Raw genomic sequence first — 25,036 nt, 5'->3', positions numbered from 1 at the left:
TTGGGATGTGGTGGAATGGGAGATTGGCATCATGGATGTGGAGCCGACAAATCTGCAGCAACTGTGTAATGCTATTACGGCAATATGGACCAAACATTTGTGTTTCCAGGATCTTGTTAAATCTATGCCATGAAGGATTAAGGGGCAAAAGGTGGTCCAAACAGTGACCAGTAAATGTACAGTATTATAGTTCTGTTGTGGTAAGAAGTATTATTAAAGCCATTGCATAGTGTACTTGTATATATTTTTTTATTTTATTTTTTTGTAAAAATGTATAGATTTAACACAATAATAATATAATGACGTAATTACTAGGCTATTTTACAAGTTGTGTAATAAACTATCCATCATGTACTCTTTTTATTATTATTCTATGTTATTTTATTAAACCCCAGTTTTACAAAAAAAAAAAAATGCTAATGCTTTACAAAATGTCAGGGGTGTGCCATTTTTAGAGAAGGTGTTTGAGAAAGTGAAGGAGGAGTCTGCGGTTCTGCTGAAGGCAGAAATGATCAACTGCATTACTTCACAATCACAACTCATGAGCAGGAACAGCTGGCGATATTCACACTGGATGTAGGCTACTTTTAAAGTATAAATTTTTCCTTGATGTTTTTTGCTTGTTACATCTGAAAACTTCAAACTTTTTTATCTTGACTATATTAATTATGACTTAAAATGAATGTGTTTTAATATACAGCGCACAGCACAGCGTTGTGGCATTATGGCTCAAATGTTGCTGTTCTTTTACCTGCAAGAGATGCAGATAAATTCATTTGGATAGATATATTAACTGCGAAGCAACGTGAGTAGTCATTAGAATCAACAAACAGACATGGAGACATTTACAATTCAAGATATGCTCATTAATTCCACTGATATTTATAAAATATTATGCGGACTTGGAATCGGGAATTTGTCGGAGTGCAAAAACGAGAGCACCCCCAGCCCGTCTGAACCAAAAGGTAAGACATTTTAAAAGTGTAGCATTTTACTTTAGGATATTTATAATTGTATGTTTGTTTGTCTTTAGTAAAGAAGCACATTTTAGACTTTTAATTTGTGTTAAAGTCTATAGTGCTCTGCTTGAGTTAAGACACGTTTCATCTTGTTGCGCATTAGTTTACGCAAATTGTTCAGAAGACGCAGTTTGCTTGTTATAACTTGTGTATGCTAATATGATATTGTCTGTGTCTTGTGTCAGATATGAACCAGACGGTGCGGATCGTGTTGTATGTGCTGATCTTCATCCTGAGCTTTCTCGGGAACAGCCTCATCATCGCGGTTCTGCTGCGGAACCGGCGCATGCGGACGGTCACTAATCTTTTCCTGTTGTCCCTGGCCGTCAGTGACCTGATGCTCTGTGTTTTCTGTATGCCCTTCACCCTCATCCCAAACCTCATGAAGGACTTTATCTTCGGGAGCGGCATGTGCAAAGTGGCCACATACTTCATGGGTGAGTCCTTTTACTCAAAGAATGACGCTTGCTGCTTGTGCTAACTACTTATTTAAAATTAGCTGAAACAACACAATTCTTGAGGTTTTTATAGAACAACATAAGTGTTTTATGTTCAATCCACTTAAATTTGTAAAAATAAGTTAACTTAATTCATTCATGTTGTCCAATTGTGTGGAAAAAAATGTTTTTTTTTTACAGTGTATAGTAGTTCACAACAAAGTATTTGCCGTTTCTTCTCCATTCAAATATAGTAGGTTATTTTAGTTAAATATAGGTAAAAGTTTTATTCTGAATATTTTATTTTAACAACTGGTGTCTAAAAATGACAATAGTTCTAAAATGAAAATCGTTCATCCTCAAATAATAATACAACACTCAAAAAATGACTTTTGCTACTTGTTTAAATTTATTTTAAATGAGTTGAAACAATGAAAAAAGTTGTTTTTGGAACAACCTAATTGTTTTATTTTGAATCCACTTCAATTTGTAAAAAACACTTAAGTTAACTTAATTGATTTTGTGTTGGGACAACGTGAAGTAACTGTGTGGAACCCAGCATTTTTTACAGTATGAATAATAATACAAAATTCCACTGATAGCATAATTTCTGGATAGTTCAAGATGCCTGTTATTTCAGTTGCAAATAATTTTTATTCTTCAAATAGTATACAGATTTTCCAGAAAGGGTTTCTGTTTGTTATCAGTGACAGTGAATGCCTACCTAAGAAGTGGCTAAATTTTATTTAAGTAAAAATAACAAATAAACAGTTAACAAATTACTGTAAGGATTAAATTTAACACACATAAATCACATCTCAATTTAAGCTAGAAAATACAATTTGATTTGATATATTATGTAATATATATAATATGTAAAACTATGGGTTTCCCCCACAAACCAAAGACATGCGGTACAGGTGAATTGCATAAACTAAATTGTTCATACTGTATAAGTGTGTTGGAATAGTTGGCAGTTTAATCCGCTGTGGCGACCTCTGAAATAGAGACTAAGCCAAATGAATATATTATATTATATTATATTATATTATATTATATTATATTATATTATATTATATTATATTATGTTATATTATATTATAATAATTAAAAAATTATAATTTAATAAATAAATATAATATATGTATTATTATTATTGTTTTTTTTTTTACACTGACATACTAAGAAATGTGGTTAAATACAGTAATAAGTTCACTTTGTTTCGGCTTAGTATCTGATGTATCAGGGGTCATCCACAACGAAACGAACCACCAATTACTCTGTCATAGGTTTTATGCGGCGAATACTCTTCCAGCCATAACTCAACACTTTGACACACAAACTCTCTCATTCACACACACACACACATACACACACTCATTCACCATGGCCAATTTAGTTTACCCAGTTTGTAAAATACTATAATGAGCTGTTTAGACTAATTATACTGTAAAAATTTTTTGTACATTTTTGTACATTTTAGTAAATAATATTAATTAACTTGTTACTGTAGTGTTAAAGCTTAGGGTTAATATCAATAATTATTCCTAATTATTTTGTATTACTACTAATAATAGTATGTGCGAAATGTAACAATGACACTTTAATATAAAGTGTTACTGATTATTTACTTATGACATTCATTCATTCATTCATTTTCATTTCGGCTTAGTCCCTTTATTGTTCAGGGGTCACCACAGCGTAATGAACCGCCAACTTATTCAGCATATGTTTTACGCAGCGGATGCCCTTCCAGTTGCTACTCAGTACTGGGAAACACCCAAACACACTCATTCACAAACACACACTACAGACAATTTAGTTAATCAATTCACCTATAGCGCATGTCTTTGGACTTGTGGGGGAAACTGGAGCACCCGGAGCATACCCACGCCAATACGTGGAGAACATGCAAACTCCACACAGAAATGACAACTGACCCAGCCGAGGCTCGAACCAGCGACCTTCTTGCTGTGAGGCAATCATGCTACCCACTGCACCACTGTGACGCCTAATTATGACATTTAATGTAGTTTTCCCCCAACATACACAGTTTGAAAATTGAGAATATTTTATTGACTACATTGTCATTTTCTGCAAATAAATGCTAAAAAATTTTAATATTCTTATATTCTTTTTATTATATTTTAATATTCTTAATATTTTAGAATATATCAATATTCTTAATATTCTTTGATTATCTGAAATAACACACCAACAAGAACACATTATAAGTAGTTTATAAAATAAAACACAAATGAACATTTTACTCAAAACATGACTAATCAGGAAACTGAAAACAGACTTGAATTGGTCTCTTATAGTTAAATATTGATATTGGTATGGACTACAAAAATGAATATGTGTAGGCTATTGTAACTATACAACAGGATGGTACAACAACAAATAACAGGATAGTACATTTTTTTCGTACAGGAATGTGTACACAGAATATTCACTGATTTAATGAGTGACTGTTCCCTAAAATGCATTTGATAACATTATATTCAATTCATCTTTATTTCTATAATGATTTTTACTATGTAGATTGTGCCAAAGCAGCTAAACAGATAGAGTTCTAGTAAATTAAAAATGCTTCAGTCTAGTTTTCACAGTTAAAGTTCAATCCAGTGCAATGTAAGTGTTATACTGTATGTCCAGCTATTCATTTCTATTCTTTGTATTATTATCATTACTAAAAGCACCGACCTCTTTTAATTAGCACTAAAATGCATTTCATTTCATTATATTGTAAGCTTCAGTTGTAGAAGCTAGAGTTTATCACTGAGATGTGTCATTTATTGCAAGACATGTCCATTTTGAAATCATATTTATGAGTTGTTGAATCTTGTGCGGCAAGCCAAGTTAGTTGCACACTTTCAGATGTTGCGACTGTTCAGAGTAAACAATGAAGTAATGAGACGAAGCCACTGTGCGACATCTCTGTCTGATGCTTCAGTATGTTTTATGTGTTTGTTTCTTGCTCTTCTGTAATACTTGCTCATGATAAAGCTGACTTCATTTATGTTTTCTTTTGTTATTACCTCATGGGTATGTCAACATTCAGAGAGATCTGGAGCTGCAGTCTTAATAGATGCAAAGCGCTAAACCGTCAACAGCCGTTAACTTTAGGAACACTTCGTACCATTGTTATCAGAGTTTACAGTTAGCTTGTTATGAAGATTTCCTGTCTGTTTTCATTTTCGTGTTTAATGTTGTTCATAGAATCACATACAGTCGAAGTCTGAATGATTAGCCATCCTGTAAATTTATTGTTTTTTTTTTATATTTCACAAGTGCTGTTTAACAGAGACAACACTGTTTTTCAACACATTTTTAAACATAATAAATTTAATAACTAATTTATAAGAACTGAATTATTTTGTCTTTTCCATGATGACAGTAAACAATATTTTACTGGTTATTAGTTATTACATAGAATACTACACTGAATAAAAGTGAACTACTGTGATTTTCATTCAAACTACTTTTGTGACAGAGCTTCTACAGTGCAACAGAATTACAGAGACAGGACAAAAAACAGATAATAAATATATTTTAAAAATAGAAGTAGTGAATGCAAATATACAAATTGACAAGTGTAAGTACAGGTATATTACCATGTACAACGCTATATGTGCAACTGTTATGTGCAAATGGGCATGTAAAGTGTGTTGTTAAATAAGTGTATATGTGTATAAAAAGTGTATAGCAAGTAGTGATGTGAAGTAGTTCCACAATTATTATTATCAAGTGTTCATGAGATGGATTGTCTGAGGGAAGAAGCTGTTTCTGTGCCGGGCTGTTCTGGTGCGCAGTGCTCTGTAGCGTTGACCAGAAGGTGAAAGTTCAAAGAGACAGTGTGCTGGGTGTGAGGGGTCCAGAATGATTTTGGCAGCCCATTTGCTCGCTCTGGATAAGTAAAGTTCTTGGAGAGTAGGAAGGGTTGTACTAATGATTCACTCAGCAATTCAAACTATTTGACATAGTCTTCGGAGGTCGTATTTAGTAGCTGAGCTAAACCAGACAGTTATTGACGTGCAGATGACTGATTCAATGATGGAGGTGTAGAACTGTTTCAGCAGCTCCTTTGGGAGGTTGAACTTTCTCAGCTGACGAAGAAAGTACAGCCTCTGTTGAGCTTTTTTGATAATAAAGTCAATGTGAGTGTCCCACTTCAGGTCCTGAGAGATGGTGGTGCCCGGGAACCTGAATGACTCCACTGCTGCCACATTGCTGTCCATGATGCTCAGTGGGGGGAGAGCAGATGGGTTTCTCCTGAAGTCCACTATCATCTCCACTGTTTTGAGCGTGTTGAGCTCCAGGTTGTTGTGACTGCACCAGACAGCCAGCTCCTTAACTTCCTGTCTGTCAGCAGACTCATCACCGTCTTAAATGAGGCTGATAAGTGTGGTGTTGTTAGCAAACTTCAGCAGCTCGACAGAGGAGTCCTTTTAAGTGCAGTCATTCGTGTACAGGGAGAAGAGCAGTGGGGAGAGGACGCCAGTGCTGATTGTGCGGGTACTGGATGAGAATTTTCCAAGCTTCACCAGCTGCTGCCTGTCCGTTAGGAAGCTGTTGATAAACTGACAGACAGAGGTGGGCACAGAGAGCTGAGTTAATTTGGGCAGGAGAAGTTTTGGGATGATAGTGTTAAACGCCGAGCTGAAGTCAACAAACAAGATCCTCACATAGGTCCCTGGTCTGTTTAGGTGTTGCAGAACATAATGCAGTCTCATATTTACTGCATCATCCACAGACCTGTTTGCTCTGTATGCAAACTGAAGAGAGTCCAGTGAGGGTTCAGTGATGTTCTTCAGGTGGGTCAGCACCAGTTTTTCAAAAGACTTCATGACCACAGATGTTAGTGCCACTGGTCTGTAGTCATTTAGTCCTGTAAGTTTGGGTTTCTTTGGGATGGGAATGATATCAGGGGATGGGAATGATATTATATTACATTAAGTGACAAATGATACTTTCTGGTTTTAACCTGTTTTATTCAATTTCCTTAAAGTAAAAAATTACCCCGAGGTAAACTTAAAAACATTAGTTGTTTTCTCAAAGTTGTATTTTTACTTTTTTTTACAGTTTTCGTGTCATGTGATTACATGAAAAAACAAGACTGTTTTTTGTTTACAGTATGTGGTTTCAGTTTTTTATAGTTCTAATTGTTATTACCACCTTGCGTGATTTTTGTAGCTAAATTGAAAGCTCCCATAGATAGTATCTCAGTGTTGAAAATAAAATCAATACTGTTTAAAATCAATACTGTTAATAAAATCAATACTGTTAAAATCAAAACTGTTTTCGTGTCATGTGACTACATGAAAAAACAAGACTGTTTTTTGTTTACAGTATGTGGTTTCAGTTTTTTATAGTTCTAATTGTTATTACCACCTTGCGTGATTTTTGTAGCTAAATTAAAAGCTCCCGTAGATAGTATCTCAGTATTAAAAAAATAAAATAACTATCAATAGCATAGTCTAACTTTATATGTATTTATTATTGTCCAGTCACTGTAAAAATAAAAAGTTTAGTTAACATAAAATTTTAAAGCAACTGGCTGCAAAGCAATTTTGAGTTTATTCAACTTCAGTGTTTGAAGTGCCAAATTATGTTTTTATGTTGACTGAAAATGTTGGTTTAAGTGAAGTGTACTTTATGGAATAATTCGATTCAACTTTAACCACTGAAGTTTAAAAACTCAATATTTCTTTGCAACTGGTCGCTTTAAATTTTTTTAGTTAACTCAACTGTTAATGCTTGACAGTGCAGGAAGTAAACACTTAAATGAAGAAATCAAAGTTTTACATCTCCTCAACAGATTTAATTGACCAAACAGTTCTAAACATGCAGTTAAATTGTTTTTAAGAGTAAACTCAACACTGAGCTCAAATTCATGTCCACCTAACTTAGAACTTTACTTCAATTTTGATTTTAAGTCAAACCAAAGTAATTGAATGAATTAATTGTCTATGAGAACAATATTTTACTTATGAGTCAATGTATTTTTTACTTTGGCATAATAATAATTTTTAATAATATTATATTATAGTTTTCAGTTTCAAACGAGTCTTAATTTGAGGGAAATTGATCCATTTAGCTGTAACAAATTATAGTCTAAGAAATTACTGTAATTTTTACAGCTAAATGGATCAATTTGGTTGGTCCAAAGCAAGATTATACTTGATCTAATGTTAAAAAAAGATAGTTTTCTACTTTGTACTGGAGTAAAAATAAATAAATAATTTTCATTCATTCATTTTCTTTTCGGATTAGTCTCCCCATCAATCTGGGGTCGCCACAGCGGAATGAACCGCCAAGCCATTCAGCATACGTTCTATGCAGCAGATGCCCTTCCAGCTGCAACCCATCACTGGGAAACATCCATACACACTCATTCACACACCCACACACACACACACACACACACACACACACACACACACACACACACACGCACACACACACACACACACACACACACACACACACACGCACACACACACACACACACACACACACAAACACTACAGACAATTTAGCCTACCAAATTCACTTATACCACAAGTTTTTGGACTTGTGGGGGAAACCAGAGCACCCGGAGGAAACCCACACAGTCATGGGGAGAACATGCAAACTCCACACAGAAATGCCAACTGACCCAGCTGAGGCTCAAACTAGCGACCTTCTTGCTTTGAGGCGAGAGCGCTACCCACTGCATCATCGTGCAGCCCAATAAATAATTTGGTAAAATAAATTTATCATATATATATAAATGTATTAGTGTCTCTGTAGTAAACAATATTTTTATAAATATTAATAAATAAGTATATATATATATATTTTTTTAGAATAAATTACATTTTTTTAAGTATTAACCAATGTCAAATTATACTTTGAGACAAACTATAAAAAAATTTGTAACAAATTACAACAAATTACATTAATTTTTAAAGATTGTTTAAAGTGTAATTTAACTAAGTTAAATTGTGTTCAAAGTGTAGGTTAACAAGAAGAGCTAGGTTAATTGAGCAAGTTGAACAACAGTGATTTATATCTTAAAATTTGTTTAAATTTTTTTTTAAAAACGACATATTTTGCAGCCAAACTAAAAGAAACACTTTCTCCAGAACAAAAAATAAATATTGTGTACTGTATTACAGTGTACAGTATTGTATACTGTGAAAATGTCCTTGCTTTATTAAAGATGCATGACTAAAATAGTTTAAAACATAACATTACCCGTCTGAAAGAAATACTTTAGCCTTGGTGTCGTCCTTCCTCAAGCTCCAATATTGATTCAGGATTTTAAAAAGTTTTGATTCAGCATTTGTTTTTACTGCTGTCACTCTCTCGTGTGCACGTGCTAACAGCAGATCAGTTTGTGACAGTTTGGGCTACTTATCAACATTATGGCATTTGTCAGCCCGACAATATTTAATTGGATGAACTTTTTTAGTCTTATGTCTTCTCCAGTATATAAAAATACATAAACACATTTAAATCATTTACTTTAATCATTACTATTGTGAAGAGACTTTCAACCAGCACAACAAAACATGTTTCTGAAGACAATCACCTACTGCACCTTTAACAACACTTTGTGTTTAAAACAGAATAAAAAAAAAAGTATTTTCAATTTGCTATTTTCTATATCATACCTCTGAGACTTTATTTCTGTATGTGCAACTGAAAAGTATGTGTCCAAACGCACAGGTATCTCGGTGAGTGTATCCACATTGAACCTCGTGGCCATTTCTCTGGAACGCTATAGTGCCATCTGCAACCCACTGAAGTCCCGCGCCTGGCAGACCAAGTCTCACGCTGCTAAAGTCATCTCTGCCACCTGGGTGGTGTCGTTTCTACTCATGCTGCCTTATCCTATAGGCAGCACCCTTGTGCCTTTCATGCGCAGTAACAACAGCACTGGCAACATGTGCCGCTTGGTTTGGCCCAGTGATGTCATGCAGACCTGGTAAGATTTCAGTTTTTGGTATTATTATCAAAAAAGAGGGACCAAATATCAAAGTTCTGACATAATTTACCCCAGTGTTGTTGCTGACCTGTATGCTGCAATGTTCTCAGCAGCAGCTGATAACATAAATTATTTACACTGTGTAAATAGTGGTAGATACTGTTTGCAGTATGGGTAATGGTAAATAGTGATATAATATTCACACAGAGTGTAAATAGAAGTAATGGTGTATACTGTTTGTACTAATGGGAAAACATCTAAGCAGTGGTGGGTGGAGCTACTGAGAATGGCCTTTGCTGATAAGATTCACTAAACAGACACTATATTTATTTCTGTGAACACAAAAGGAATAATTAAAAAGAAAAACATAACACTTTTTTTAAACAGTAATTATTCAGGGGTTTAACAGCAAGCAATAATAGTGGTTCAGTTTGAAGTCATGGTTTGTGTTTGTCTGTATATAAGATGAAAAAAGTAAACATAAACCTGCCTTTCCCCCTTAATTGTCTTAAATTTCAGTTAAAATTTCAATTGTAAAGTATAGGTAGCTCTATGACTCGCACATCAAGTCTACAATTAATAACAGAGTCAAAACTTTTTTATTCAGGTGCTTTTATTTATTTTTATTACTGTTTATTGTCTGATTTTATACTGTTTATTATTACACTAATAATAATATTCATTGCACTAATAATGATGGCGAATAATTGCGATTAATCACATCCAAAATAAAAGTTTGTTTTGATGTATATATAAATATACATATATATATATATATATATATATATATATATATATATATATATATATATATATATATATATATATATATATATATATATATATATATATATATATATATATAGTTGAAGTCAGAATGATTAGCCCCCCTGTTTACCCCCCCCCAACCCCAATTTCAGTTTAACGGTGAGAAGATTTTTGCAACACATTTCTAAACATAATATCATAAAATAAAATTTTATCTTTGCCATGATGACAGTAAATAATATTTTACTAGATATATTTTAAGACACTTCTACACAGCTTAAAGTGACATTTAAAGGCTTATCTAGGTTAATTAGGTTAACTAGGCAAATTAGGGTAATTATTTTATTTAAGTTATTTTTTAATAATGGTTTGTTCTCTAGACTATCAAAAAAAAAGTATAGCTTAAAGGGGGGCTAATAATTCTGACTTCAACTATATATATTATGTGTAATTATATATGTATTATATGTATGCATATATGTGTATTATGTATATAAGATAGAAACAAAACTCTACAAAATAAATGTTACATAGAAATTTAAATTAATATATAATTTGTATCATATACATTTTATATCTAAATATAAATAAACAGGGGCCAGTGGGTAGCATGATCACCTCACAGCAAGAACTTCACTGGTTGTGACCGGCTGTGTCAGTTGGCGTTTCTGTGTAGAGTTTGCATGTTCTTCACCGTGTTGGCGTGGGTTTCCTCCTGGTGCTCCGGTTTCCCCTAGAGTCCAAACACATGCGCTAGGTCAATGGTCTCAAACTCAATTCCTGGAGGGCAGCAGCTCTGCATAGTTTAGCTCCAACCACCTCTGACTCACACCTGCTTCATAGTCTTTAGTAGTCTTGAACTCCTTGATTAGTTGATCAGCTGTGTTTGATTAGGGTTGGAGCAAAACTGTGCTGAGCGGCGGCCCTCCAGGAATCCAGTTCGAGACCTATGCGTAAGGTGAATTGAATAAGTTAAATTGTCCAAAGTGTATGAGTGTGAATGAAAGAGTGCATGGGTGGCATTCACTGCGTAAAACATATGCTGGATAAATTGGCGGTTCATTCCGCTGTGGCGACCCCAGATCAATAAAGGGAATAAGCTGAAAAGAAATAAATGAATGAATGAATAAATAAACATTTTCTCAAGTGCATGTATGGATCTGTATATTTATAAATACATAATAAATAAACAGAGTACACACACATATACCGTCAAAAAGAGCTTTTATTTTGGATTCGATTAATCACGATATTTTTTTTGCCAGTCACTAGTTTAAATATAATAATTTATATTAAATTTTTAAAACAAATTTTGCATTTCCATCATAAAAACACTTCAAAAAATGTTTGCACACCATTACATCACTACTACTATTACCACTGCAGGCATCACACACTTGATGTCAGCCTAATATACAATACTGTATGTTCTATTGTGTGTTCTAAATAGTAAATGTTTATTGTCTGAAGCTAAAAATATGAGCTTATGCCATTCACTGCAATTTTCAATACAAAGGATGTCCAAAATCTGTAAAATATTAGCTCTGTCTTTTAGAATAAACTCTTGTAAACTGTGCAAATCTGTGCAAAAGTTGTGTTAAAGTTGCGTTAAACTTTAAAACCTATATGTTTCCTATATATATATATATATATATATATATATATATATATATATATATATATATATATATATAAAGATATATATATATATATATAAAGATATTTGGATCAAAATGGGGTGAGGGAATCATCTTAAATAAATGATTAGGTTAACTATGATGTAAATCTAGTCTTAAAAGAATAGTTCACCTAAAATGGAAAATATACTCACTATTTACTCACCGTTGAACGGTTCCAAATCTTTAAAAGTTTCTTTTGTTCTGCTAAACACAAAAGAAGATATTTTGAAGAATTTTAGATACTGGTAGTGGTAACCACTGACATCCATAAGACAAAACAAATACTATGAAAGTCAGTGGTTTCCATTATTTTTCAAAGTATCTTCTTTTGTGTTTAAGGGTAGAAACAAACTAAAACAGGTTTGTGAGTAAGGATGAGTAAATGATGGCATAATTTTGTTTTGGGTGAACTAACCCTTCAAGGTTACCTTTTCAGCTAAAAAGACAAAAATTCCTGCACATATTTCAGGTGTTTACTCTCAGCCCAGGTCTGATCTTGGGACTGACTCTTTTACATTTATTTTTGAAGGTATATTTTCCTGTTGCTGACACTCTTTCTTGTGCCTGGGATCATAATGATGACAGCTTATGGCCTCACCTCACTTGAACTCTACAGGGGAATCAGATTTGAAATGGCTAACAGGAAGTCAAACAAAGGTATGGACAAAATATCAAGGACTTTATAAACTTACTATTTCATTTGTGGAATTATTCCATAATAAGAGCTGTTTCAAATATCATATTTAATATAATATAATTATAATTCATATAATTCTTAACTGGGCATCATGGTGGTGCAGTGAGTAGCACGATCGCCTCACAGCAAGAAGGTCGCAGGTTCGATTCCCAGCTGTGTCAGTTGTCATTTCTGTGTGAAATTTGCATGTTCTCCCCGTGTTTGCGTGGGTATCCTCCAGGTGCTCCGGTTTCCCCCACAGTCCAAACACATGCACTATAGGTCAATTGAATAAGCTAAATTGTCCGTAGTGTATTTGTGTGTAAATGTAGGAGTGTATGGGTGTTTCCCACTGTTGGGTTGCAGCTGGAAGGGCATTCGCTGCATAAAACATATGCTGGATATGTTGGCAGTTCATTCCACTGTGACAACCCCTGATTAATTAAGGGACTAAGCCGAAAATAAAAGGAATGAATGAAAAAATGAATGAATGATAATTCTTAGCTTTTTGATTTAGTGGCTAATTCATATGAATTTGTACAATCTCATTCATGCAATTTAGTATACCCCAATGATGGTTGGGTTTAGGGGTGTTGTTTAGTAAAGGGACTAAAAGGTAAATATTTACATTTCCTAATGAGATCAGGAGTGTGTTTCCCAAAACAGTAACATAACTGAACTATCATATCATGATGCATTGTTTGGAAAAAGATTGTTGTATTGATGAGTGTTTCCCAAAACTCGTAGTTTCTCTGGTGTAGATCCATCGTTTTAACCACATTAGTTATAACGTAAAACGTCCAATATGACGCTCTAAACAGAGTGGAGCAACTACTTCTTTAGAGAAAAACCCCATAATTTTTTGTGCAAATTATATTGTTTTACATGCAGACTCATTTAAAAAATCCAGCAGAAATCTTCTAACCAACAGGTCTATGTCAGTAGGCTACATTTCTTAATAAATAACCTACTATAAATAAAAAAAGCATTAATGTATGCTCTATATTTTTGTTTTCACAAGCTTTGGAGACGTAATGTATATTCTGCTTTTAACTAATATGTCACCTATAGCTTTCGTCATGAGCCATGGCTGCGTTCAAAGTGCGCTACGAAGAGAATGCAATTGTCAATATGAAGATCGCTAAAACTGAACTGTAAAAATACTTTAAAAGCAAATTAAGAGAGATGATTTCAATGTTTTTTCAATCATTCCAAGTTTAAATGTTGGAAAAGGAGTAAGGCATAGGGGGGATAACTGGAACACAACCAGGAACTCTGCTTCTAACTACAGAGGTGTAGTTGCAAGCGAACAAGTTTACGACGCAGTTTGAGAATTATTGTTGGAACGACGGATTTGGGAAATGCCAAATCAACGGATTATGTTTGTAATGACTGAACCTGCAACCTTAGTTGGCTAACAATGGTTTTCGGAAACGCACCAGGCTGGTTTCAACAGAATAAAAAAACAACAATTGGTTGAAATAGCTGCATCACAACCAGGGGTGCATTTCACAAACAACAACATAACTCGCGGCTGAACTATTATAGTACGATGCAGCATTTGGGAAAAGAACGATGTAGTGACAAGTGTTTCCCAAAACCCATAGTTTCTCTGTCGCAGATCCATCGTTTAAACCACGTTAGTTATAACATAAAATGTTCATAATGACGCTCTAAATGGGGTGGAGGAACAACTTCTTTAGAGAAAAAAACCTTTTTTTTGTGCAAATTAGATTGTTTTACATGTACACGCATAAAAAAAAAACAGTATTAGTTTAAGCAAAAACTTAAATATATGTAAATGACACATATAGGGTCAAAGTTTCCTTTACAAATATTATTGAGAATATTCCAAATTCTATTCTAAAACATAAAACCACTTAGCTAACACATATTCTAATCTCTAATCTCATATACAAATCATATAAATTGTTAATGGTTGTAATGGTTGCTATTTATTTAGAAATTTAAAAAAATCATACTTAATTATTATTATTTTTATTTATTTATTCATTTTATATATATTTTTTAAAAGTCTATTTTTACAATTTGACACATTCAAACCACTGCAGAAATGTTCTAAACAACAGGCCCATGTCAGTAGGCTACATTTCTTAATAGATAACCTACTATAAATTAAAAGCATTAACGTATGCTACATATTTTGTTTTCACAAGCTTTAGAGATGTAAGGTATATTCTGCTTTTAACTTATAGGTCACCAATAGCTTTCATCATGAGCCATGGCTGCGTTCAAAATGGCAAAAATGTTTTCAAAGTGAAGGGAACGAAGGGAACACAAAGTGAAGGGGCAAAGGGAACACAATTGTCAATATGAAGATCACTAAAACTAAACTTTAAAAATACTTTGAAAGCAAATCACTCCTAAGAGAGTTGACTTTAATACTTTTTTAAATCATTCCAAGTTTAAATGTTCTAAATGAATAGGGCATAGGGAGGATAATAACTGGGAATAGACCACAACCAGGAACTATGTTACTAACTACAGCTCCAGAGGTGTAATTGCAAGCTTACAAGTTTGCGACGTAGTTTTAAGTGTTCGTTGGAACGATAGATTTGGGAAACGCCAAATCAAACTATGTTTATAACGACTGAACTTGCGACCTTAAGCCACCTTTCCACTGCACACAACAAACGACAAGCGACAAACTGGAAGTCATTCATTTCCAATGGAGAGTAGTCCGGGAGCTGCGTGGAGTTCCGATCATCTCCATATGCGGAAAATTCGGATCAGATTTGATCTGCGAATACATTGAAATATTTGAACTCCTGCGACTAGACTGTAGGCGACCGGCCGACCGGCCGACCGGATGTGATGTATTCCAGTATTGTCCAAGCAGGTCCGTGTGCGCGAGATGAGAAATAGTAGTTGTTTCATTATTTTTTGAATCAGAAAGAAGTCTATATTAAAAAAACATTTCTATTCATAAATGAGTAATACAAATATTATTTGCTTATGTTGTCTCCACATTCCCTCCAAAATGTTTTGTGGTCTAAGAGTAGTATTCATTCATTTAACCATGAACGCACGGTAGTGAACGCATGGAGAGTAACTGCTCTTGTTTTTGCACTCCTTTATTTTGGACACCATGAAAATCAGCTTCTCTCCCATGGTGCATGACAAAACTGAAAATTCTGTGCGACTTCCATAAGGGGCATATTCTGACGGTCATGTCCGAATGTCGTGTGCAGTGGAAACGCAGCTTTAGTTGGCTAACAATGGTTTTCGGAAAGGCACACCAGGCTGGTTCAGCAGAATAAAAAAAAAACAACAATTGGTTAAAATAGCTGCTTCACAACCAGACCAAAAATTGGCTAAACGCAAACTTTTACATCTGTACGTCAATGTCAGAGATGGTAGAAAAGCTGCATTTGAGTTACAAACCCTCAGCTCTGTTTTCATCAACATTTTACTCACTAGAGAAAGAATACGGCACTTCCAGTCTGAAAAACAGTGACAGTGATGGCTGCTACTTCCAACCATCCAAAAAGAAGCGCAGCGAGCCGGTGATGCCCAGTCACCCCAAGTCCAAACTGAGAAGAGTTTGCAGCAACAGCCCCACAGCAAATCTCATGGCCAAGAAGCGGGTCATTCGCATGCTACTGGTAATTGTGGGTCTATTCTTCCTCTGCTGGACACCCGTCTTTGTGGTTAATGCCTGGCGAGCTTTCGACAGACGCTCAGCAGACCGTCTCCTGTCAGGAGCGCCAATATCCTTCATCCACCTGCTGTCCTACACCTCCGCCTGCGTCAACCCCATAGTTTACTGCTTTATGAACAAGCGCTTCAGACAAGGCATTCTGTCCACATTTTCCTGCTGTAGGGCCGATGTAGATGAGTTCAGCAGGAGCAGCACTCGGCGCAGTGCCAAAGGAGCTGGAGGTTTGGGAACGCTGTTTAAAGGAGCCGGACAGACTGACGGTAATACGCAGACCTCAGGAACACTTACCAGGCTTACTGACACCAGTGTCCGTGGCTCAGCACAAGCATAGTTGACAGCATGAAATATGAAGGGTAAGAACCCAACACCAAGTTTATCTTGGGTAAAGGCTGAGGAATTTGATACCAGCGGTATTTAGTGAAGTGAATGATCAGTTGTCTGGCTGCTATGTGAAGGGAGACTCGTTTTACTGTTGATAAATGAGATTGCGAGCACACAGACAAATAGCAGTGAAACTGACTGAATCCAGTGCTTCATTTTAGTACGTCACCATGTTTAATAAACAGCGGCAACAAACGGCCCAAGACTGTGGCGTGCAGGTCTCATCACGGCATTGACTTGTAAATGTTGGGCTTTACATATGACAAGACTGTATAAGCCTTAAATATGTTTTGTTCATTTGGTTTTCTGGCTCAGCTAGAAAATTGAGAGTTGAATTGCTTTTCTTTTTTTGGTATTTTACATTTTTCTTTGCAAGCAATTGTTCTAATGTTTTATATATACAGTACATACACTTACCAGCCATTTTATTAGGTACACCTTACTAGTACCCGGTGTAGTGTTCTGCTGCTGTAGCCCATCTGCCTCAAGGTTAGACGTGTTGTGCGTTCAAAGATGCTCTTCTACAGACCTCGGTTGTAACGAGTGGTTATTTGAGTTACTGTTTACTGACCTCAACAAGGCATTTGCACCCACAGAACTGCTGTTCATTGGATATTTTCTCTTTTTCGGACCATTCCCTGTAAACCTAGAGATGGTTGTGTGTGAAAATCCCAGTAGATCAACAGTTTCTGAAATAGACCAGCTCATCTGGCACCAACAATCATACCACGTTCAAAGTCACTTAAATCACCTTTCCTCCCCAGTCTGATGCTCGGTTTGAACTGCAGCAGATCATCTTGACCATGTCTACATGCCTAATTGCTAATGTGATTGGCTGATTAGAATTTTGCGTTAATGAGCAGTTGGACAGGTGTACCTAATAAAGTGGCCGGTGAGTGTATATTTGTTTGTTTCTTTCTAAAAGTGTTTTTAACTACACTATCATTTAAAAGTTTGGAGTTGAGTTGACTTTTTTTTACAAACCAGAGTAACATTGTAAAATATTACATTAAGAGTTTTAAGTGTCCCTATTATGATGTTTTCAAGTTTTTTTAGACCTCCTATTATAGGTTTACAGGCAAGATGAAAAAAAAAATTAAAAATGTCCTTCTCACACATATACACTGTCAGAATTAAAGGTACAAATCTGTGACAGGCTGTACCTAAAAGGTGCATATTGGTATTATGCTAAAAAAGTTAACCTTTTGAAAAGGTATTGCCTTAGTGACAACTTTTTTACCTTTTTTTCTGAGTACAATACCTGACAAAAGTCTTGTCGCCTATCCAAGTTTTAGGAAAAACAAATAACTTGACTTATAGTTGATCATTTGGTATCAAGTGGCTTCCAGAGTTCATCAAGATTCATTGGATTCATCATTAATACCTTCTCCTTCATCTTACAATAGTGTTCATGTCCGGTGACTGGACTGGCCAATCCTGGAGCACCTTGGCCTTCTTTGCTTTCAGGAACTTTGATGTGGAGGCTGAACTATGAGAAGGAGCGCTATCCTGCTGAAGAACTTGCCCACTCCTGTGGTTTGTAATGTAAAGGGCATCACAAATGTCTCAGGCTGTTGTTGTTGCCATCCACTCTGCAGATCTCTTGCACGCCCCCATACTGAATGTAACCCCGAACCGTGATTTTTCCTTCACCAAACTTGACTGATTTCTATGAGAATCTTGGGTCCATGCGGGTTCCAGTAGGTCTTCTGCAGTATTTGTGATGATTGGGATGCAGTTCAACAGATGATCCATCTGAAAAATCCACCTTCAACAAATGATCAAGTCAAGTTATTATTTGTTGCTCTTACAACTGGGATTGACGACAAGATTTTTGTCAGGTACTGTTTACTCGGTAGGATGGGCAGTGTCTTTTGATTAGACTACTGTTTACAGTGTGTGATAAAACCTGCATTATGAATTGTAAAGTTCTCATCTGAAGACTCCCATCTTTTTTTTTTAATGGTTGCGATTTTAATGAATTAAAATGAGGTCCAGCATATGACCTCATCACCACCTGCTTTTGGTTGTGTATTGGCATATTGGTATAAACCCATAAAAATATGGTACCGTAAATAAAAAAAATAATAATAGATTATGGTTTTCTTTCATTGGACAATGAAACTGGAACACCTAATTATAGACCACAATATTTCATTAGTATGGCATAGGGCCTCCTTTTGCACCCAATACAGCATCATTTAGTCTTGGAAATAACAAGTCCTGCACAGTGGCCAGTGGGATTTTGAGCCATTCTTTTTGCAGAATATTGGCCAGGTCTCTATGTGATGCTGGTGGAGGAAAGTGTTTCCTGACTCGCTCCTCCAAAACACCCCAACATGGCTGAATAATATTTAGCTCTGGTGACTGTGCAGGCCATGGGAGATGGGAGACTTGACTTTCATGTTCCTCAAACCATTCTGTCACCAGTCTTGCTGTGTGTATTGATGCATTATCATCCTGATACACACCGCCTTGAGGATACAACGTTTGCAACATTGGGTGCACATGGTCCTCCAGAATGGTTCGGTAGTCCTTGGCAGTGATGTGCTCATCTAGCACAAGTATTGGGCCTAGGGAATGCCATGATATTGCAGCCCAAACCATTACTGATCCACCCCCATGCTTCACTCTGGGCATCAGCAGACTGGGGGTTTCTCCACACCATAACTCTCCTGGATGTGGGAAAGACAGTGAAGGTGGACTCATCATAGAACAATACATGTTTCAAATTGTTCACAGCCCAAGAATTTCGCTGCTGGCACCATTGAAACTGACATTTGGCATTGGTATGATTGACCAAAGGCTTGGCTATAGCAGCCTGGCCAAGTATATTGAGGCTGTGGAGCTCCTGTCTAACAATTTTGGTGGAAACGAGAGTGGAGGTGCAGTTTAATTCTGCAGTGAGTTAGGCAGCTGTGGTTTTTGTTTTTTGGATACAATCTGGGTTAGCACCCGGACATCCTTTACAGTTGTAAGATGTGTTTTTTCTTCTTGGAGGTTTGCTGACATTACCATGAATTCTGTGGCACTTAATACATCACAAAGACTTGCTGTCTTGGTCACCAGTGTTGGGGAAAGTTACTTCTGAAAGTAATGCATTACAATACATAATACGTTATGTAACTTTTGAGTTACTTTTGCATTACTTTTTCTGTTAGCTTTTTTGTGCTTTTGTTTTATTTAAAAGTAAAATCAATGTCCATTCAGATAATCCTCTTTTCTTTTTCTTCCATGTATTTACAATAATGAGAATATTTCTAGCACAGAAATGTAAGGCTCTGCCATCTTCCTGTCTGCCTGTTCCTGCATTCTCTCATTGAGTGTGGGATTCAACATGACTACGTTCATTTTAACTAAGCAATGTATTTTTTTAAAGTATCTCAAATATTATTGCTTATATTTTGAAAAGCAATGCGTTACTTTACTCGTCACATAGAACAGTAATATTATAAGGTAACTCGTGTTACTTGTAATGTGTTACCCCCAACACTGTTGGTCACGGATGCACCAGCGAGACGACCACCAACAATTTGTCCTCTTTTGAGCTCTATTGTGTCACAAATAATGTTGTGTGCATACTATTCTAATTAAATGTGCAATCAATGAAGATTGGCCAACAGGCTGTACAAATTTAGCCATGAAACCTCCAACACTAAATTTGCACTAAAATTTAGTTCACTTAACACTAGTTCACTAAAACACTTTCATTGTCCAACCCCTGTAGACCTGTTACTGATATGAAATTGGAATTGGCAATTTCTTTTTGGAGATAACTTTGTTTCATTTTCACAAACAGCTACGCTATTACATATGAAATAACCAAACTAGTGTCATACAGGCACTTTTGAAATATTTAAAAATATATTGCATTCAGATATACAGATTTGCTGCTTTTTATTTTGTAACATAAATATATAGTCATCAATATCATTGATTATTATCAACACAGAAAATTGTTGTGCTGCTCAATAATTTTGTTTACATATATATATATTCATTTGTAAGTCGCTTTGGATAAAAGCGTCTGCTAAATGACTAAATGTAAATGTAAATGTATTTTGTTCTTTCAGAATCGTACAGAAAAAGGAAAAAAGCATTTATTATTAAAATATTTTTGCAACCATGTAAAGCTTCCACATTTTGATTAATTTGGCCGTGCTCAATAAAGTAATAAATAAATAATAAATTAATTAATTAAATAAATAATAAATCTCACAGACCCCAAACTTTTGAAAGAGAGTGTTGTACATCTGATATCAGTTTGGAATATTTTAATAGTCATCATATCTGCTTTACTAATGATTACAGATAATTCTGTTTGATAAATAACTCAAACTTACAAAGCCTGGTTTTATGTTTTGCCAATACCACACATATATACAGAATAAAAACAAAATGTCTGAACTTGTACCCATGTGACATCTGTATGTAGATGTGTGTAGCATTAAGCGCTTTCTTAGTAAAGTACACAGTCTTTTTTTATCTTGTGTGTAAACGAAGCCATGCTGTTTGTACACTGACACAAAGTCTGTCCTTATCACTGCATGAGACTTTTCACAGCTGTTGTGCACTTCAAAGAATCTACTCAAGGCTGATTCTGACAACTGGGATGTTTTTCACCTGGACTTTAACATTTCTTTAAATCATAATTACTTTCATCTCTCAAAAATCATTAACAGCATGTTAATAAAATATTAAACCTGAATGTTGCGATGCTGTATATACTGACTGACAGAGATGGATTAAAGGGACACTCCACTTTTATTTTTTGTTTTTTCCAAGTCACATAGAGTTACACAATTCACCTTTTACAATCGATCTCTGGGTCTGGCAGGAGCACTTTTAGCTTAGCTTAGCATAAATAATTGAATTGGATTAGACCATTAGCATCTCGTTTCCAAAAAAAAAAAAAAAAAACGATTCAAAGCTTGAATCTTGACTTCTGTAGTTACATTGTGTGCTAAGACCGACAGTAAAATGAAAAGTTGATATTTACTAGGTCGATATAGCAAGGAACTATACTCATTCTGGCGTAATGATCAAGGAACTCTGAGGCACAATGATATTATGCAGCTAAGTAACAAATATCTGCACCTGCTGCAAAGAAAATAGCAACTTTTCATTTGCCGTCAAACTTCGTACAGGATGTACTGTAACGTGTCAAGCTTTAAACAGAGAATTTATCAAAACCAACCAAAAAATTTCAAATCCTTGAGCAAGATTCACTCAAAAAAGACTTTTGCTGCTTTTCCAAACTACTTACTTAAAATGAGTTGAAACAACACCATTCTTGTTTTATGTTCAATCCCCTTAAATTTGTAAAAACAATTAAATTAACTTAAAGACACAAAGATTGGCTGAATGGATTCAAAAATGGTAAAAACCCAATTGTTTAACTATAGGGCAGCTGTAAAATGAGCCTATTTAAAAAAACCACAGGTGTCAAACTCTCCAGCTCTGCACAGTTTAGTTCCAACTGTAATTAACAACACTTAATCAAACTAATTAAGTTATGTTTGAAACCTACAGGTAAGTGTGTTGAAGCAGGGTTGGAACTAAACTGTGCAGGGCTGCAGCCCTCCAGTTTGACACCCCTAGTTTAAACCATCTAAAGTCTTTATCCCGTTATATGTTTATACTAGGACATTTAACCAGCCAAAAATAATAATCTTCTTAATAAAGGAAACATTTCAAAACCCTGAGGAGATTCACATTTGACAGTTCGTAAATCATCGTAAACATGAATATTTTAGGAGTGCTTTGTGTGAAAGGCGACCTGAGGGCCAGACTGAAGTTTTCCTATTGTGAGTTTTTGTCACTGGATTCTTGTGAAGTGTATGCATTAAAAGTTAGCTTTCTTTTTTCCATAATTGTCATTGTTTTATCATATTGCATAATATTGTATGTAAACATAGGATGTTGTCCATGTGTTTTTAATATAAAAATAATACCGAAAGTCATTGATAAAATAGCTGTATGATATACTCATGCATTTATGGCAGCATATGGTGGAGACGCTTGGTTATCCTGAAATCCTATCATCATTTTCTTAACGTTATGATGTTACAAACCTCTTTAAAAAACGCCAGGTAGTTTTTAGGTACTTTACTTAAAATGTGGGTAAACCTGTTGCCTTAAAATTGACAAGTTAACTTTAAAAAAGTGAGTTAACATGTTGTAACTTGAACTGAGAAGTTGATTTGACTTATTTGTAATAATAATAATTCCTGACATATACACTTTCCTGGACACTCAAAGCGCTTTACACATTTTTGGGGGAATCTCCTCATCCACCACCAGTGTGAGCATCCACCTGGATGACACAACGGTAGCCATATTGCATCAGACCGCATACCACACACCAGCTGATTGGTGGAGAGGAGACCGAGTGATGAAGCCAATTATGATATGGGCATGGTTAGGTGGCCATGATAGACAGAGAGCAAATTTGGCCAGGATGCCGGGATTAAATCCTGTATACTCTTTTTCAAAGGACATCCTGGGATTTTTAACGACCACAGAGAGTCAGGACCTCAGTTTAACGTCTCATCTGAAAGACAGTGCTCACTGAGGAGTGTAGAGAAGTGGTCCTCAATCATCCGGCTGCGGACCGGTTCCGCTCCGGTATCAACTGGTATCGGGCCGCAGAATAAATCATTCTTTTTTGTTAACAACTGTTTATTGAGTTTTTCAGAAAACAATATAAAACGAGAAAAAAAAACAAGTACAAATTTAACCGCAGAAGAAATCATTAATTATTTCTGTTTTATTTATTATCTGAGTCTGAACAATATTTTATTTTGAAAAAATGACTGTATTCTCTCGCTTACATCTCGGTCACTTGAGAGCCGAATTAAATCCACAAGCAGCAAAATGAGTAAGAAACAGATGTCTTTGGAAAGTTTCTTTGCGAAGGGGAAAAGGCCCAATGAAGGACCCACGAACTGCCAAGGAATGGATCCACAAGCCATTTGTCAACAAATCAGGTGAATCCAGCATGTCAAGATCAATTGATGGAGATTGCAATTGACGGTGGCTTTTTAGGGACCTACTGTCGTTATTTACAATGGAGGTGCGCGGCTTGCGCCTTCCAGATGCACCAAGTTGAATGAATACCATAAGCATACCGTGAGTCACGTGACAAGAATTGATCAGCTTCATACTTTTATAGAAAATACACATTTCAGTAGACTAATTATTTCAGACAAACACAGAACACCCAAACACTGAGTTTGTAATTTCTCCATAAATAAAACTTGTATCAGTGTATGTTTTGTCAGCTTGTCATCCTCTGAGAAACGGTTGATGGTTGTCTAGCAACCTTCGAAACGTTATTTAAAAGATTATTTTTTGACACCTTAAAGAAACATTTGTGTCTTAATTAAGTGATTGCTTGATGGTCTTCACACCAAGTAAAAAAAGTTTCATCCTAAAAACAGCTTAAAAAATTACCAACAAGCAACTTAACTTTTTTTAAGAGTTTGTATAATTCTTCCCTGAAACATAAAATAAGATATTTTAAGATATGTCTCTGTGTTTTTGGCTATTATATGAACAAAATATACTGTAAAAAATATAGGGTTCAGCACAATTCATCCATGTTGTCCCAACACAAATCCAATAAATTAACATAACTAATTTAGTTGAGGTAAAGCAGTAGATTGAAGATTTAACAGATTGAAAATAAAACCTTTAAGTTTCCTTAAAAAATCTCCAGAATTGTGTTGTTTCAGCTCATTTTAAATAAGTAATTTGAATAAACAACAAAAAACTTTGTATGTGTATAATCTTTATATAACCAAAATATAACTTTGACTTTTGTGAAGTGACCCTTTATGAAGAGAAGTTCAATCCCAGGCCACAAAATAACTTCAGGCTTGATTTATCTCATCTATCAGCCATTACTGATAAAAGGGGTCTGCAAAATGACAGAATCGCACACAGTGACCCAATAAAAACATTTGGGTGGTTTAATGGAAATACTGTTGGCTGAGAGTGTGCTGCTAAATATATAAAGGCTGGGTTGGCAAATTGAGAAATAGTTTCCAATGCAGTACAGCAGCAACCTTTAAAAATGAGGCTTAAATCATTTCAAATGGTTTTGGTAAAATTTGCTAAAGCTATAACACAATACCTGACAAAAGTCTTGTCGTCTATCCAAGTTTTAGGAACAACACATAATAACTTGACTTCTAGTTGATCATTTGGTGTCAGAATTGGCTTTTATGAAAGGCAAATGCTTCTAGATTACACTTATTTTACCAAAATAAAACATGATCATGCTTTGATTTTGAATGATTTAATCAGGACAGTAAGGTCTCACTTTGCTTAGACAAAAGTCGTCACTGAACAGAAATAATGTCCAGTATAGAATATAAAGTCATGCTGCAGTGGAAAAAGTATGAATATATTG

The 25,036-nt window shown here is 35.2% G+C and overlaps 1 protein-coding gene across 1 annotated transcript; it reads left to right on the top strand.

Annotated features, from left to right (window-relative positions):
* Positions 1–497: 497 nt before the first annotated feature.
* On the top strand, positions 498–22,470 carry cckar (cholecystokinin A receptor). The gene is made up of 5 exons (XM_056462279.1): positions 498–965; positions 1,205–1,456; positions 9,176–9,434; positions 12,411–12,538; positions 15,999–22,470. The coding sequence occupies exons 1-5, from the start codon at positions 836–838 to the stop codon at positions 16,568–16,570; spliced, it is 1,341 nt and encodes a 446-aa protein (XP_056318254.1). The 5' UTR covers positions 498–835; the 3' UTR covers positions 16,571–22,470.
* Positions 22,471–25,036: the final 2,566 nt, after the last annotated feature.

This window comes from Danio aesculapii, chromosome 7 (genome assembly GCF_903798145.1).
Source record: "Danio aesculapii chromosome 7, fDanAes4.1, whole genome shotgun sequence".
In the NCBI taxonomy this organism is placed as follows: domain Eukaryota; kingdom Metazoa; phylum Chordata; class Actinopteri; order Cypriniformes; family Danionidae; genus Danio; species Danio aesculapii.
Note: the sequence above shows the minus strand (reverse complement) of the source record. Positions and strands in the feature narration are given on the sequence as shown.